This window comes from Cervus elaphus, chromosome 20 (assembly GCF_910594005.1).
Source record: "Cervus elaphus chromosome 20, mCerEla1.1, whole genome shotgun sequence".
Lineage (NCBI taxonomy): Eukaryota > Metazoa > Chordata > Mammalia > Artiodactyla > Cervidae > Cervus > Cervus elaphus.
The window spans coordinates 120,274,695-120,292,362 of NC_057834.1; the positions used below are offsets into that span (position 1 = coordinate 120,274,695).

Genomic DNA, 17,668 nt, shown 5'->3' on the forward strand with positions numbered 1-17,668 from the left:
CTTTAAAGGCTCCTTCTGCCCGCCCCCCCACCCCGCCCCCATAGGCCTGCCCCTGCTGCCCCCTGCTGCTGGCCGCTTCCTCCCCACAGCCCCAGCAGCCTCAGGCCTCCGCCTGGCAACGCCAACCACAGCAACGCCCCTCCTGATCTGAGTAAGACAGCTGTCTGGGGCTGAGGTGAGCAGCCCCCCAGAACCGTGTGCCTTCCACAGCAAGGCACAGTTGCTTCCTAAGCTGCACCTGCTGAGACGGCCGGACACACCCTACATGCTCGCAGGTACACACACCTGCCCAAGCTGTATATTCACACCCACATACACACATCAACTCCTAGTGCTCTCGAATGCACACTTGCACAGGCACACACACCTGTGAACTCTGTGTGGGCTGACTCCTAGCGACAATCCACAGAGCAACCTCTGAGGTACATACTGAAACTCATACACACACACACACACACACTCATACAGGCATGCCCACACATGCTTTCAAGGAAGTAACCAGGGCTTGGCATTTTCTGCCCCCTCCTCTGAGTGGCAAACAAACAACTCTTCCTCTTTCTCCCTCCACGAAACTCCAACCCATCTCTTCCCTCCCTGCGTGTTTCCTTCCTCTCCTCCCTCCCCACACTTTTTCTCTCCTCAGTCCTCTCAGCATTCTGTATACACCCCTTCCATTCCTGCCAGCAGAGGGCACCATGGTCCCACAAAAGCACTGCCCCTGAAAGTTCTACAGCTCTGTTATACCCATCTTCACGAGTCCTTTCCCAGCTGCTGATGTCGAGCTGCTGGGAAAGTTCTGGCTTTTAAGTCACTCAAGCCAAGCGCTCCAATCCTGGTTCTGTTGCTTATTAGCTGTTTGACTCTGGGGGCATTTCTTAGACTTGGATTTGAGCTTCTATTTCCTGATCTGTATAACAGAATAGTTACGGGATTTTAAGATGAGATTAAAAATGAGATTTTTCTTCCCATTCTGGGACATAAGGGAATGACCACAGAGTGAAAAGTTCAGAACAAGGAGAGTCACAGCCAGAGGGGGTGTGGGGTGGAAGATTTTTAATTTGTTTTTATAATGGGAGGAGGCAGCTGAAGAGACAGGAAAGAGAGGAAGGCTGTTAACATGAATATTTGTACAGATATGTTTTCAATGTGTAACTTACATCGTAAGTTTTTTTTTTCACTTTTCACAATAATCCTATAAGATTCTCTTTTCATCTGCTTTTTCAATATGGGGAAAGAGAGATATAGAAGTTAAGTGCACATTTCTGAATGAATGAATAAATGCAGAATGTGCTGTGTGCTCAGTTGCTCAGTTGTATCCAACTGTTTGTGACCCCATGGGTTGTAGCCCACCGGGCTCCTCTGTCCTTGGGATTCTCCAGGCAAGAATTCTGGAGTGGGTTGCCATTTCCTCCTCCAGGGGATCTTCCCGACCCAGGGATTGAAGCCAGTGTCTCCTGCAATGACAGGTGGATTCTTTACCACTGAGCCACTTGGGAAGCCTTGACTGCAGAATAGCAGGAGTTAAATGTCTGGGCTTTGGACCTTGGCCATCCCAGATTTGAATCCTTGCCTGCCTCTAGTTGTGTGACTTTACTTAACTAAGCCTGGGTTTCCTTGTACAGTCGATTTTCATCATTCATGGATTTCACATCTGTGAATTTACCCACTCATAAAATGATCTGTAACTCCAGAGCACATTCATGGCACTTTTGTGGTCATTCATGTACATGTGCAGAGCAGCAAAAAAATTCAAGTTGTCCGACACACTTGTTCTCAGATAAGATTGAACAAGGGGATGCTCTGCCTTCTTGTTTCAGCTCTCATAATATAAACGAGTCTTCTTTGTGTGGCCTACTTATTGTCTGTCACTTTTTTGCATTTATATGCTTTTTATCAGTGATTTTGCTATTAAATACCCCCCTCCAGCATAATGCTGAAGTGCTCTCTAGTGTTCCTAAGTACAAGAAGACTGTCATGTGCCTTATGAAGAAAATAGTTGTGTTGGATAAACTTTATTCAGGTACATGTTATAGTGCTATCGACTATGAGTTCAATGTTACTGACATCAATATATTTTAAATGAAGCACCTTTAATAGAAACACACATAAATTAGGTTATTGGTTAGTTGACAAGATATTATGACCAGAGCTTGGTATGAATTTAATCCTGTATTTCTCCTGGAAGCATTGGCTAAATAGTTGCTAATACCGTGATTGTGGTGACTGTATTAGAACATAACTACCACGAATAATGAAATTAGAAGATGCTTGCTCCTTGGAAGAAAAATTATGACCAACCTAGACAGCATATTAAAAAGCAGAGACATTACTTTGCCAACAAAGGTCTGTCTAGTCAAAGCTATGGCTTTTCCAGTAGTCATGTGTGGATATGAGAGTTGGACTATGAAGAAAGCTGAGCACTGAAGAATTGATGCTTTTGAACTGTGGTGTTGGAGAAGACTCTTGAGAGCCCCTTGGACTGCAAGGAGATCCAACAAGTCCATCCTAAAGGAGATCAGTCCTGGGTGTTCACTGGAAGGACTGATGCTGAAGCTGAAACTCCCAATACTTTGGCCACTTCATGTGAAGAGTTGACTCATTGGAAAAGACCCTGATGCTGGGAGGGACTGAGGGCAGGAGGAGAAGGGGACGACAGAGGATGAGATGGCTGGATGGCATCACTGACTCGATGGGCATGAGTTTGAGTAAACTCCGAGAGTTGGTGAGGGACAGGGAGGCCTGGCGTGCTGCAGTCCATGGGGTTGCAAAGAGTCGGACACGACTGAGCGACTGAACTGAACTGAACCACGGATAATTATAATCGACTGTATGTGAAATAGGAATAATGATAGAATCTCCTTGTAGGGTTGTTGTGGGATTAGATGAGGTAATGTTTGTGAAGGACTTGGCACCATAGCTGGCACATAGTAAGTGCTCAGTAAACAATGTTAATATTATTAACATTGGATGAGTGAAAAGGTGAGGGAGTGAATTTTTTACTCAGAGTTCTTTTCCCAAGGGGCTAAACTGAAGTTTTCTGTCTCTGGGGCTGGATCTCTGGAGGAAATTGTGAGGGAGTCAGACCCTTAGGGAGGGGCTGGGGACCAGGATCTATAATAAAGAGCATCACTCTTACACAAGCTCTGTATGTCATAGAGGCCTCGTTGCCCTGGCCAGTAGCACCATCAGGCACCTTACAGAAGCTCACTGCGCCCATGGGGCCTTCTCAGCTTGTCCGTGCCCCTCGGCCTGGGGGCTTAAGTTCCCCCTACCGTAGGCCAGGTGTGGGTTGGCCTCGGCCCCGCTTTCCCAAGATGTTCAAGTGTAGCCGCAGAAGGTACCGGCAGAAACGGCAAGGCCCAGCTGGCGCCACTGTAACCACCAATCTTGCCACTGTGGCCACGGATATCAACGACACCCAAACTGCCACCACCAGGGTGTTGATCCTTCCACCGCAAGGTGGGCTGAGGGCCCTGAGCCAGGGTGGGGTGGCGTGGGGGAGGAAAACAGGGCCACTGAAGTCCTACCCACGTGAGCCCTGTGCAGGCACTCTAGGGGACACACCTTCTGTGAATTATTGCCCCAAGGCATGGTGGGGTCTTGGCAGGCACCCCAGAGGCTGAGCGCCTTAATGGAGGAGGACGTGTTGGCTCAAGTGGATGGCTTGGGAAAATGGGAGAGTCTAAGAGCAGTGGAGCTTCCTCACACTTTTTCCTCTCTCTCCTCTCCTCAGTTCTCAGACACCTCTGTCAACCTGGCAGCTTTCTGATCCTCTAGAAACATCCAGAAACTAGTCCAGAAGCTTGGCTGGCTCCGGACCTTCATCTCCTCAGGGCCACGGGCAGTGAACAGCAGACTAATACAGTCCTTTCTGCTCCAACTACTTTCCTCCTCTCCCAGGTGCTTCCAGCTGACTATAGAGGGTATGAGGGCAGGGCTAGGGCTGAATGCTCCCAGGGATAGGCTTCAGCGGCAGTAGCAGGCATCACAGGAAGACATTGGAAGGACAGAACAAGGTCAGCAACACATACCATCTTTGGCTTCAGCTTTTGCTCTGGCCTATGAGGTGGGGGTCCTTCCGGCCTTGCACTCCCATCAGAATAGGGAAAAAGGTCTCCGTAGACATCTTGGAAGGTATAGGGACCTGGGTCGTTGGGGAGAAGGGTAGAGGCATAAATCAGAAAAAGATGGCATGAAAGACAGATTGCACTGCTCCAGTGTAATAAGTGCCTGAGTGTGAGGTGTATGTGCCTCTGTGTGCTGTGAGGGTCAGTGTGAATGAGACAGAGAGAATGGAGGTTGAAGCAGATGTGGCTGAGTGTGCCTTTGCGATGAGTGTGTGTGTCTGTGGCCAGCTGTGTGTGTCAAGGTGTGCGTGTGTGAGGGTATGAATGGGCCAGGGAGGCAGGCATCTGCTCCACCAGGAGGAATGAAGGTCAAGAGGGGGATGGGGTCACCCGGAAGTAGGAAAGGGTTAGCTTCCGAGGGGGTGCACCACCTTCAGCCCCCACAGCCATTCTCTGAGGTTGGTATTTTCCCGGACTAACAGCTGAGCTGGGGCGTTTGGGGGTGGGGCGAGACTGAGTTAGTGTCCAGGAAGGGGGAGGGTGCTAAGCACTCAGGCCTGGGGATTTTCCATTTGGATTTCTGCATGTGCGCCCATGTGTCATCGGGTGTAACTGGGTTTCTGTGGGGTGTGTCTCCGTGGAGTTTGTGTCTCAGAGGCAGGAAACACTGTGAGGAACTGTCTCTCATGTGTCACTTTATGCACAAGTGAGTGAGTGTCCCAATGTCCCGAGGTCTGGCTCCAGTTCCAGGAGGGTGGGGGTGGGAGTGAACTGTGAGACCTCTGGCCTGGCCCCCTGGGAAGCCTGTGAGGAGAAAATGAATTGTGTCTGCTTTCCTCCACTCTAAGGCTTGCCAGAGACTGGGTGGGACCTGAGAGGAGGAGGGGGGCAGAGAATTCACTGACATGCCGTGCCCAGACTACACTGGTGGAGGATGAGGCTTCTTGGGGTTTGGGGGAAGGTGCTGAACCCCCAGTCAGAGCTGGAGGCTGACTAGCTAGTGCCCAAAGCCCACAAGGATGCCCACACATATAAAGACATGTGACACAGTCCAGGAACTCATGCAGACATATAAACACAACTGGTACTCACAGATAAACAATGTAACAAATTCACACCTGCATGCAAGTACACGCCAAGTACACCCCTATAAACAGATATATGCACTGACACAATTACACATAAACCTTCCCACCTGACACAGGTAACAACACACACACATGCCTACAAATGAGCACACACACACAAACATGCATGCACCTGGTTACAGCACACAAGCATATAGACTGACATATGCAATCCTGCTCATGCCAGCACAGGCACACACTCATGCAAACACACTCACCAGACTTCCCTGCCCCTGTGGCCTTGGGACCCAGAAGCCTCCCTTCCCCTATGTGAGAGAGTGTGTGTGTAGTGGGGGTGTGTGTGCATGCCCACCCTTGTGTCTCTGTGTATCTGAGGCTGTGAGATTGTGTGTGGATGTGTGTGTGTGCACGTGCGCGTGTATGTGTGTGTGTGAGAGAGAGAGGGGGGGGGTTGCTTAGCTGTGGGAACCGGATGACATCATCGCTTCTGGCTATTTTTAGCTTCCTCTGCAATGACGGCTCCTTCACTGCCCCTCCCCCACCAGGTTCCCAACTCTCCTTCCCCTTCAAGCTCCCAGAGACAGTCACAGCCAATGGTCCCCCTCATCTTAGTCTAGGTGACTCCCTGGATCACTAATCCAGTTCACTCTCTCCCACCTCAGTCATGGCTCCCTGGAAGCTGAGAACACCGGGCTCCCAGGCCAGAGGAGGAAACTCGGGCAGTATGGCAGCCTGGAGAAGGGGCCTGGGTTAGGTGAGCTGACCTGGCTGGTCTCCAGCCCCTAGGGTGCCTCTCCTTCTGCTTTTCAATCTGAAATTGTGTCTCGGTCAGTAGTGCCTGCTATGTGCCAGGGAGGATGCCAAGTTCTGGGGATAGCGCAGTGAGCATGACCGTGGGAGTTCTTCCTGGTTAGAGCTGCAGCTCGGTGGGAGGCAGACATTAAACAGAGCACACAGGTGCAGCCCTGAGCTGCAGCAAGGGCTCTGAGTTGGTAACGAGGGCATTCAGGCTGGGATGATGGTCTGTCTCTCATAGAGGTGACCTGAGGAAACCAGAGGGACACACTCCCTTTACCTTATACCTCTCACCCCAACCACCACACCTCCAGAATTCCACCAAACCCTCCTTCCTTCTCGCACCTCATGCTGTGCTCCCAACACTGTACCAGCCCACCATCCACTTGGTGGTCCACTGCTTTTTGTGGCTCTTTTCTTTGGAGCGTCCCCACAGTTGATCCCTGGGAGGCAGTGCAGTGTTCCCCATCTATAGATGAGGAAACTGAAGGCCAGAGAGGGGTAGTACCAGACCACACCTGCCCCTGCTCAGGGAGCAGCCCAGAGAAGATGGCAGGCAGGTGGAGGAGGAAGCGGTGGTGGCACTGGTGTAGAAGAAGCAGGGGATGACATCAGGAGGTGGGGGAGGGGATGCCTGTGGCCTGAGGGACTCATGCCTGCAGTAGGGCTTCCTGCTTTACCCAGCCTGGGGCAACTACTGGAAAATCGGGTTTGGCAGCTTCAGCTGGGCTGCAGGGCTGGAGGAGAGGTCTAGACCACAGGGAGGTGGCCTGGAGGCAGGCCTATCCTCTAGCATGGAGTGTGGCCAAATGGTCTCATTGGGGGAGCATTTTATAATACTGGGACCCTTTGGAGAGTGTGGGCTGAATTCAGGAGCCCAGAGTTTCCATTCTCTGGTGTGACACTTAGAAACTCTTGCCCCATTCTTGGCCTCAATGGCCCCTCCCAGAAAGTTGCTCTGGAGGATCAGTTTCTCCACTTCCAACTCCTGCCCTCCTGGGAGGGCAACTCCTGTTTCCTGGGAGTCTGACTCAGGCACAGGAGCACAAAGCCAGTGGGTAGGGGCTGAGCAGACAGCCCCTAGGGCGCCAGGTTGGAGGTCCCTTGTCACCAGTGGGTCAATGGCCGGAAGCCCAGCTCCAGCCCTACAATGCAATACCGGTCACCCCACCCTTACCAGTGCCCTCACCCACACCCCCACTTCTGGCCTCTGTTGCTTCCTCACCTTCAGGGAAAGCTGCAGGGCTCCCTTGGGGATCTCCCGTATCTCCTCCACTGGCTCCCTGCCCTGTGCTTAACCCTCCCCCTCTGCCCATTTGAGCAGGCCAGTCTCCCAGTAAACTTTCTTTTCCTGGACCTTCAGGCAGTCCAGGGAGGAAAGGAAGCTGGGTGGGAGGGCTGTAAAGGAGCCTGCTTTTCCTCTTGCCCTCAGATGTTGTTGTTCAGTTGCTAAGTCGTGTCCAACTCTGCAACGCCATGAACTGTAGCATGCCAGGCTTCTCTGTCTTTTTTTTTTTTTTTAGGCTTCTCTGTCTTTTACCATCTCCTGGAGTTTGCTCAGACTCATGTCCATTGAATTGGTGATGCCATCCAACCATCTCATCCTCTGTCATCCCCTTCTACTCTTGCCCTCAATCTTTCCCAGCATCAGGGTCTTTTCCAACAAGTTGGCACAATGGGTGGCCAAAGTATTAGAGCTTCAGCTTCAGCATCAATCCTTCCAATGAATATTCAGAGTTGATTTCCTTTAAGATTGACTAGTTTGATCTCCTTGCAGTCCAAGGGACTCTCAAGAGTCTTTCCCAACACCACAGTTCAAAAGCATCAGTTCTTCAGTGCTCAGCCTTCTTTGAGAGGTTTGGGGGAGGTGGGTGGACTGAGTGCATGGGCCTAAGACTGAGCTTCCCAGGGCATGTCTCATACCTGGCAGCCCCAGGTGAAGTAGGAATGCTACCCTTGACCCATCCAACTAGCTTCTTCCTCTGCCTTCAGCGAATTCAGAGATAAGAACCTAGAGCAGATATTTGCATCCTCTGGAGGACAAACACAAGAAACTCATGCCAAGTGAATTCTGACTGTTGTCATCATGTCAATGACAAATTTATGAAACAAAAATCACAAAATTCTGGATGCATAGAATCCATAGTCACAGAATCTTAGCATCACAGAATTCTAGCATGGTGCAATGCAAGTAAAAGCATCTTAGAAACACAGAATTCTGACATCAGTGAGTCCCAGATGACAAGGCTAGAGTGTCCTTGAGATGGAAGTCTTGAGAAGTCAATTAGTAAAGGGTGGAGGTCTAAATCTGGTCATTCCCCACTGGTGATGCGCACAGTAATTCTCACATGAACTTGAAGGAGGAGGCAGAGCTTGGGACACATGAGTTTAGTTAGGATGAGGAAACACACCTGCAATAAACAAGACAGAAGACAGAACTCTTTCATAAGGACACATTCCTGGTTCCTGAGGGTGAGGGGAGTGAAGTGGCAGTGAGGAGAGAGGGGAACTACATAAACAAAGAAAATACAACCTAAAGAAAAGATCAAGTAGCAAAATACACTGGCCCTAATGCCTCCAGCTTCTCCAGGATTGGGGTGAACATCAGCTCAGGACATTTTCAAAGGTTAGTATGCATTGGAGTGGGTGACCCATTGCTGGCTTTTTTTTTTTTTTTTTTGCTAGAAAGGTACCAAACAGAAAATAGTTCATATCCTACATTTTTCTTGGGGCTGCTGGCAGGAGCAACCCCTCTCCAAAGAGATGCTGATCTTGGAGCAACATGATGTACACCAAAGCCACTTTGTAGGGTGGGGTTCACAGCCCCCAGCAAGGCCCTGGTAAGGGACCTTGTGGAGGGTGTCTGTCTGGGGTGGTGCCTGTTGGGGGCGGGCATCTCTATGGAAGGAGCCAAGTTTGAGGCAGCATTTTGTATGAGGACCCTTGTCTGATTATGGGGTTGGTTACTCAGTAAACAACAGGGATATTTACCTAGCATTTCTGGGAAACTACTGCAAACTCAGGAACCCAGAAGGAGTGGCTCCAGAGAAAGGCAAATGCCAGGCCCTTCTGGGCATGGGAAATGGGGCAAAGTCCAATGGAGATCCTCCTGCTCGGCTGCCTGTCCTTGGATTCGGCCTTGACCTCTACCCACACTCCCCCTTGCCTCCTCCTCCTTGCTTGCCTGCTGCTCTACCTACCTACACCTGCTGTGTGATCTTTGGTAAATGTTGTCCCCTCTCTAGGCCCCCTTTGCTCTTTTTTTGAAGTTTGTAATTGGGTCCTAAGTGCAGCTTTTAGTATTTTATAGTCCTGCTTTCATCCAGATCAGTTTCAGCTTCAGATATCTCCATTCTCATCTTCCAGAGAAAGTGTCTGGCAGCTTCGGGGAGGAGGCAGGGAAGAGGGAATGGAAATAGTGCTCACATTTGACATGCTATGTGTGTCAGTGTCCATAATGAGTGTTTTTATAACACTCATCACTGGGCATCTTATGCAATGCCCACAACCACCCTGTGTATATAAATCATTGCTCCCATTTTATAGGTGAAGGAGCTGAGGTTCAGGGAGGGTAGAGAACATAAGCTCAAATCATTCAGCTAGGGAGCAATAGGAGTGGAATCTCAACCAGGTCTGTCTTAATTCTGAGCGCTGTGATTTCAGATTAGCATTATTCCATTTGGTAAAATGGAAGCCCATGGATCAGAGTTTCAGAGAGAAGTAGTCTCTCCGGCCGGCTCTGAAAGGTGACAAGTTCCACTTAGAAAAGTTTGCAGTCAGGACTGACAGCTCATGCTGTGAAAAAGCTGAACTGAGACTCCTTGTCTTGGGAAATCTGGGTATGCTCCAGCTCAGATTGGAGATAGCTGGACTGGGTTGAATGTGAGGAGGTTGGGTTGGAGAGTGGTCCTGGTTGAGAGGCTGCTGTCTCTGTTCCTCGAGATAGTGTGTATATGTTGGGGAGGGGCTGTGAGTGGAGGCTTCTTGACTTTCTGGGATGGGCTAGCCTCTGCCCCCTGAAGCTGGAGCTGATTGACAGGCCTCCAGGGCTTGGGGCAGGGGACTTTCCAGCTGGGATAGCATCATGGCATGCTGGCACTAGTGTCACTACCTTAAGAGTCCCAGCACTTTTTGGATCCCTAAGACTCAGCAATGTGCACAACGGCATCAGGTAACTGACTCAAAGGAGGTGGAAGGATTTCAGATAGGTCTGGTCTGTCCAAAGATGGGTCATCATCAGGGGAAGTCACTGATTCATAGGGTGAGGACTAGGGGCACCCAGTGCGGGTGGGGGCAGTCATCTAAAGGATCCTTCACTGTAAGGGTGAGGAAAGAGTTTGAGGTCCAAAAAGGGAACAGGACTTGCCAAAGATTGCTTGGTAGATACACCAACAGAGATGTCAGGACTAAAAGAGAGGTTCAGATTTTGTATACTGGGAGCTTACAGAAGCAGGGCACAGACCTCTACAGGCCTCGTGGAAAATGTGTAGGTGGGGGACGTCCCTGGATGTCCAGTGGCTACCACTCCATGCTCCCAATGCAAGGGGCCCAGGTTGGATCCCTGGACAGGGAACTATATCCCACATGCCAAAACTAAAATTTTCCATGCTGTAACTGAAGATCCCACACGCCACAGTGAAGATCAAAGATCCTGCATGCTGCAACAAAGATCCAGTGCAGCCAATTAAATAAATATTTAAAAAGAAAGAAAAGGTATAGATGGTTTTAAAGGTGGACTTAAAGAAAGGACAACGTTTTAGCTGATGCAAAGGGATAAAACACATTCCTGGCTGAGAAACAGCAAGAGCAGCCATCTGGAGGGGGCACCGATTGGCCACCTGGGATGAATGAATTACCCCAGGAGGAAGAGAAATCTGATGCCCAGTGATACAGGGGTCAGGGCTGTCTGTACTCTGTGCTCAGTCACAGAGGTGGAGGCCACAGGGATACAGGGTCCAGAAGCAGTTGGCGGGCCACTCTGAGGAGACCAGGGCTGGGAGACTTTGCAGTAGGGGTGGGAGCAGCTAGACTCTCTCCACCCCAGGGCGCCGGCTTTTCCTTTAACCCTAGCCTCGCAGGACCCAGGCCCTGTCTGAGGTCGGGGCCAGCTAAGGGGAAGATATTACACCTTTCTCGGCCAGTGTGCACATCTCCTCCCTTCAGCAGCTTCCTTTCCACTTCCTCACAGCCTCCGATCCGGCCACTGGGCGGTGACGGGAGAGGGACGTCCTTGGCTTTAGGGCTTTGGAGGCTGTGAGCCTATCCAGTGTTGCTGTGATGCAAATCCGCTCTGGATTATTCCCGGACGTTCTTCCCTAAAGCGGGACGCACCCGGCGCCAGAGCTGGGCTGGAAGTGGGAGGGAGCTCTGCCCTGACCCGGGGACGCCAGGGCCTAGAACGGGGTGGGGGTGTGGGTGGGGTGCCTTCCTCGGTAGCCCTGGGATAGAGGTGGCGGTGGGAGCCCCGGGTGGGGTGGGGTGCGGGGCGGGGGGTGGGAGCAGGGCTGTAATTAACGCACCGGAACGCCTGGTGTGGAGCCGGAAGCAGTGGTCTGGAACACCACCAAGAACCCAGCTAGGAGTGTGGAGGGTGGGCAGCTGGAACTCAGGTCCCTGCCTGAGGTTTTGGTGCAGAGATTTGAAGGTGTTGGACCCGGGACCATGTGTAGCCGTGGAGATCGTGGTGGGTATGTGAGTGGCTTGTGAGGGGCAGCCCCAAGCCTGAGCGTGGCTTGGTCTCAGCACAGACATAGTTTGGACACCAAGACCAAATTTGAATGATCACTGTTCCACAGGGAAACCAAAGCTGGAGTTACACATCTGAGGCCTGAGAGCCTGAGACTGCTAGGGGGAGGGGAGAAGATAGGACAAGGTGGTTGGGGGTGTTGGGTGCTGGGGCTCCAACTTCAGGAAACAGACCTGAAGAATGGTATGAACAGTTTATAGGAAATGCTATCCATACAAATCAGCAGGCATGTATAAACATAAGGAGAGGCATTTACTGAGTGACTACTGCATCCTTGACCAAGAACACATTGACTAAAAGAAGAGTGCTTCTGCTTTTTTCTTGTTACTTTTATAATCAGAAAAGGACAATACAGCTCTTTTTATTAAAAAAAAAAAAAAAGTAGACCTAGTTTTCAGCCCTAGAAAGCCTACTTACTGTTTGGCCTTGGAAAATTTGCTTCAACTTCTACAAGCCTCAGTTTTCTTATCTGTAAAATTAAGAATAACAGGTACTTCCCTGTGGTCCAGTGGTTGAGAATCCGCCTTGCAATGCATGGGACTCAGGTGTCATCCCTGGTGGGGGAACTAAGATCCCATATGCCATGGGGCAACTAAGCCCATGAACCACAACGAAATCCTACATGCTGCAACTAAGATCTGATGCAGCCAAATAGATTTAAAGAAGAAGAAAAAGAAGAAAACCTAGGCCAGGGTCTGTGGATTTGAGGATTAAATGAGTTGGGACAGCAAAGGTGCTTGGAACAGTGTTCAGCAAGTTGTAGCAGTGAAAACATAACCTAGTTTGGGGGTGAGGATGGGGAGCAAAAAGTCTCCTGGAAGAGTGGAAATCAGAGCAGAGTCTTAGAATATGAGTAGAAGCTTGTTGGTGGGAGAGGAAGAAGGGAAAAATGTTAATGACAGAGGGGACAGCATGAGGAGGAACAGGTGGGTGAGAAACGTGACTGAATTTGGGGGAAATAAGGAGGCATGAGGCGGGGAGTAGAAAGACATGAGATTAGAAAGGTAAGCTGGGGCCAGATGTTCAAGGTAGAGGCTCAGTTCCTGAGGCTGGTTTCCTTTCTAAGAGCTGTTGAGGCGTTTTCAGCAGAGGCAGGAGGAGATAGATTCCTAATGGGGCAGTGTGGGGTCAAGGAGACCTGTGAGGAGGAAGGTAATGGCTTGAACTATGCGGCACCTGTGGGGTGGGAAGAAGTGGATGGATTTGAGAGAGGGAGGAGGGACAGGACTTGGTGATAGATTGAATAAGAAGCATATTTTGATTTCTTTTTTCCTTTTTGGCATGTGGAAATGTGGGATCTTAGTTCCCTGACCAGGGATCAAACCCATGCCCCCTGCATTGGAAGCATGGAGTCTTAACCCCTGGACCACCAGGGAAATCTTCATATCTTGATTTCTAACTTGGGTTCCCAGGGTGCTGCTGTTCTCTGAGACAGAGATCAAGGGATCAGAAAGAGTAACACATTTGAGGGGACTCTGAGTTCAGTTTTCAACATGCCTTTGATCTCTGAACAGACCCTCAATAACTGAGGTCCTGTTGTCCCACCCAGCAATTACTCTGTCCATAAGATGGGAGGGGTATCACCAGCACTACTGGCTGGCTGTTCCTTGGCTAGAACTGGGGAGAGATCTGGGTGCAGAGGCTGGGTTGGGGGTGCTGCTAACCAGTGGGCCAGACCTGGGAGCATTCCTTTGTGGTTCTTGACTGCTCAGCAGTTTCTTTGGGCACAATCATGTTATAGGAACTTGAGGATTGAGTTGTCAAATGGTTCCCATAGAGAGTCCCTGGAGGGGGGCAGTGGGCTTCCCAAGTGGCGCTAGTGGTAAAGAACCTGCCTGCCAATGTAGGAGACATAAGAGATGTGGGTTCAATCCCTGAGAAGATCCTCTGGAGGAGGGCATGGCAACCCACTCCAGTATTCTTGCCTAGAGAATCCCTAGGACAGAGGAGCCTGGTGGGCTACATTCCACAGGGTCGCAAAGAGTTGGACACGACTGAAGTGACTTAGCACGCATGCATGGAGGGCGCCAGTGCTCTGTGCTGTGGAGATTACTGTGTCCATTTTGTAGCTCAGGAAGCTGAGGTTCAGGAATTGAGAGTCAGAGTTTGGAAGTGAACAAAGTTCTGTGTGATGTCTTCTCACAATTCCAGCTGCCACATCATCAGTGGTGACATTAGATCTAAGAGGGTAAGGGAAAGCACCACAGCCATGGCTCCTTGAAGGAGAAATGCAGTCTAGAGGGGTTCTGGGGACTCAGGAAGGAGGCAGGGGAATTTCCTGGAGATGGTACAATATGTGAGGTCATAGAAGCATAATCTTGTCTGTCTTTCCAGCCAGCGGTCATTGGCGATCAGCCACTGCCTGCGGTGAGGGAGACCTTGTCATCTGAGGCGCCTTTAGGCAGAATGTGTCCACAGAGCCCCAAAACTGGCAGGCTGGAATTCCTTCAAGGCATTTCAGGCCTGAAATGGAGGTACTTCTACCTCGATCTCTGGCATCCATCAGTCTGAGCATCCTTTCTGCACTGGTACTTCACTGGCAGCTGGAATCCTAGTTAGCCTGTTCATTTTCATATTAGGGTTCAGCACAAGCTTCTGTTCTGTTCCCAGGTTTTGTTTTACTTAAAAAAAAAAAAATCATTGTGAAGTAATTAGCCTCCAACTAATAAAAAAAAAAAAAAAATCATGTGACAAAGTGATGAATTCTTTCTAAAGGAGGGCTGACAATTACAAAAAACCTGATCTTTCTGTGAACAATTGGGGAGAATTTTTAACATACACACAAAAAAGTGTTGCTAACCTTCATCTGTCACTTATCAAGTGTTTTTTTTTTTCTTTCTCCAGGTGTCCAAATAACTTGCCATTGGTAAGGGATGGCCAAATTTAGGAGCTGAGAAGGGGTAGTTTTCCAAAAAAAAAAAAAAAGTTTAAATAATATTTGGTCATTGTAGAAAATACAAGCAAATAAAAAGAGAAAAATTAAAAAAAAAAAGAGAAAAATATCAAGCATCCATCAAGAGAGAAATACTACTAACATTTTAAAGTATTTCCTTTTTTTCATTTCTGGGCATATGTAGTTTTCTTTTACATGGTTAATATACTGCATAGACAATTTTGTGTCTTGCTTTCTTATTCAATAAAATTGTAGGAACTATCTCATGATTTAAAACCATTAAAAAATTTTTAAATGACTGCATAATCTTCTAGTATATGAAGTTACCATATATATATATTTTACCACTCCCCCATCCTTAGACGGAGAAGGCAATGGCAAACCACTCCAGTACTCTTGCCTGGGAAATCCCATGGACGGAGGAGCCTGGTAGGCTACAGTCCATGGGGTTGCACAGAGTCAGACATGACTGAGCAACTTCACTTTCACTTTTCACTTTCAGGCATTGGAGAAGGAAATGGCAACCCCCTCCAGTGTTCTTGCCTGGAGAATCCCAGGGATGGGGGAGCCTGGTGGGCTGCCATCTATGGGGTCACACAGAGTCGGACACGACTGACATGACTTAGCAGCAGCATCCTTAGACATACAGGCCTTTTCTTTCTTTCTTTCCTTCCCTCCTTCTTTCTTTCCTAAAATATTTATTAATTTTTTATTGTCTTTTTGCTTATGGCAGGTCTTAGCTTCAGGACACAAGATCGTCCACTGCAGCCTGCAGGCTTCTGTCTAGTCGAGTCATGAGGGCTTAGTTGCCCCATGGCATGTGGGATCCTAGTTCTCTGACCAGGGATCAAACTCATGTCCTCTTCAATGGAAGGTGGATTCTTAACCACTGGACCATCAGAGAAATCCCTCTTTCTTTCTTTTTTATTATAATAATGCTGTGATGAAAATCTTTGTACATATATCTTTATCTGTATTTTGGGTTGTTTTCTTATAGCTTTTTCCTCAATCAGCAAGCTAAATGACACAACCAGAGGCTCCATGACAGTCCCAAGGCACCATCAAAAGACCAAAAAGTGGGAGTGGCCCAGTTCCTGGAAATCTCCACTCCTTCCCCAAGATGCTTCCCAATGCCCACTTGACTTCACACTTCAGGATGTCTGGCTCTAGGTGAGTGATCACACCATTGTGGTTATCTGGGTCATGAAGACCTATTCTGTACAGTTCTTCCGTGCATTCTTGCCACCTCTTCTTAATATCTTCTGTTTCCCTTAGGTCCATACCACTTCTGTCCTTAATTGTGCCCATCTTTGTATGAAATGTTCCCTTGGTATCTCTAATTTTCTTGAAGAGATCTCTAGTCTTTCCCATTCTATTTTCCTCTATTTCTTTGCATTGATCACTGAGGGAGGCTTTCTTATCTCTTCATGCTATCGTTTGGAACTCTGCATTCAAATGGGTATATCTTTCTTTTTCTCCTTTGCCTTTAGCGTCTCTTCTTTTCTCAGCTATTTGTAAGGCCATCTAGAGCCAGATACCCTGGAGTGCAAAGTCAAGTGGGCCTTAGGAAGCATCACTATGAACGAAGCTAGTGGGGGTGATGGAATTCCCGATAAGCTATTTCAAATGCTAAAGGATGATGCTGTGAAAGTGCTGCACTCAATACACCAGCAAATTTGGAAAACTCAGCAGTGGCCACAGGACTGGAAAAGGTCAGTTTTCTTTCCAATCCCTAAGAAAGGCAATGCCAAAGAATGTTCAAACTACTGTACAATTTCACTCGTCTCACATGCTAGCAAAGTAATGCTCAAAATTCTCCAAGCCAGGCTTCAACAGTATGTGAACCATGAAATTCCAGATGTTCAAATTGGATTCAGAAATGGCAGAGGACCAGAGATCAAACTGCCAACATCCATTGGATCATCAAAAAAGCACGAGAATTCCAGAAAAACATTTATTTCTGCTTTATTGACTATGCCAAAGCCTTTGACTGTGTGGATCACAACAAACTATGGAAAATTCTTAAAGAGATGGGAATACCAGACCACTTTACCTGCCTCCTGAGTAATCTGTATGCAAGTCAGGAAGCAACAGTTAGAACTGGACATGGAAAAACAGACTGGTTCCAAATTGGGAAAGGAGTAGGTCAAGGCTGTATATTGTCATCCTGCTTATTTAACTTATTGCAGAGTACATCATGTGAAATGCTGGGTTGGATGAAGCACAAGCTGGAATCAAGATAGCTGGGAGGAATATCAATAACCTCAGATATGCAGGTGACACTACCCTTATGGCAGAAAGTGAAGAAGAACTAAAGAGCCTCTTGATGAAAGTGAAAGAGGAGAGTGAAAAAGTTGGCTTAAAACTCAACATTTAGAAAACTAAGATCACGGCATCTGGTCCCATCACTTCATGGGAAGTAGATGGGGAAACAGTGGAAACAGTGTCAGACTTTATTTTGGGGGACTCCAAAATCACTGCAGATGGTGACTGCGGCTATGAAATTAAAAGACACTTGCTCCTTGGAAGAAAAGCTATGACAAACCTAGGCAGCATATTAAAAAGCAGAGACATTACTTTGCCAACAAAGGTCCGTCTAGTCAAGGCTATGGTTTCTGTAGTCATGCATGGTTGTGAGAGCTGGACTATAAAGAAAGCTGAGCACCGAAGAATTGACGCTTTTGAACTGTGGTGTTGGAGAAGACTCTTGAGTGTCCCTTGGACTGCAAGGGGTTCAAACCAGTCAATCCAAAAGGAAATTAGTTCTGAATATTAATTGGAAGGACTGATGCTAAAGCTGAAGCTCCAATACTTTGGCCACCTGATGTGAAGAACTGACTCATTAGAAAAGACCCTGATGCTGGGAAAGATTGAAGGTGGGAGGAGAAGGGGATGACAGAGGATGAGATGGTTGGGTGGCATCACCAACTCAATGGACATGAGTTTGAGCAAGATCCGGGAGTTGGTGATGGACAGGGAAGCCTAGCATGCTTCAGTCCATGGGGTCGCAAAGAGTCAGACATGACTGAGTGACTGAACTCAACTGAACTCCCCAAGATAGTTGGAATAATTCTCCCAC

General features: G+C 48.6%; 1 protein-coding gene and 1 long non-coding RNA gene across 3 annotated transcripts in view; both read left to right on the forward strand.

Annotated features, from left to right (window-relative positions):
• The first annotated feature begins 3,160 nt into the window (after positions 1–3,160).
• P3R3URF (PIK3R3 upstream open reading frame) lies at positions 3,161–3,880 on the forward strand. Its single transcript, XM_043876757.1, has 2 exons — positions 3,161–3,459; positions 3,734–3,880. Exons 1-2 carry the CDS (start codon positions 3,216–3,218, stop codon positions 3,775–3,777), a joined length of 288 nt encoding a protein of 95 aa, XP_043732692.1. The 5' UTR covers positions 3,161–3,215; the 3' UTR covers positions 3,778–3,880.
• A 4,561-nt stretch (positions 3,881–8,441) lies between these two features.
• Positions 8,442–17,668, forward strand: part of LOC122677032 — a 28,887-nt gene continuing 19,660 nt past the window's right edge. The window contains exons 1-2 of one of the 2 annotated variants that reach the window (XR_006335690.1): positions 8,442–8,576; positions 15,587–15,759. This is a non-coding gene — a long non-coding RNA (uncharacterized LOC122677032). Of the gene's footprint in view, positions 8,577–11,495; positions 11,638–15,586; positions 15,760–17,668 lie in introns of those variants that run through there. The other variant, XR_006335691.1, reaches the window with a different exon arrangement.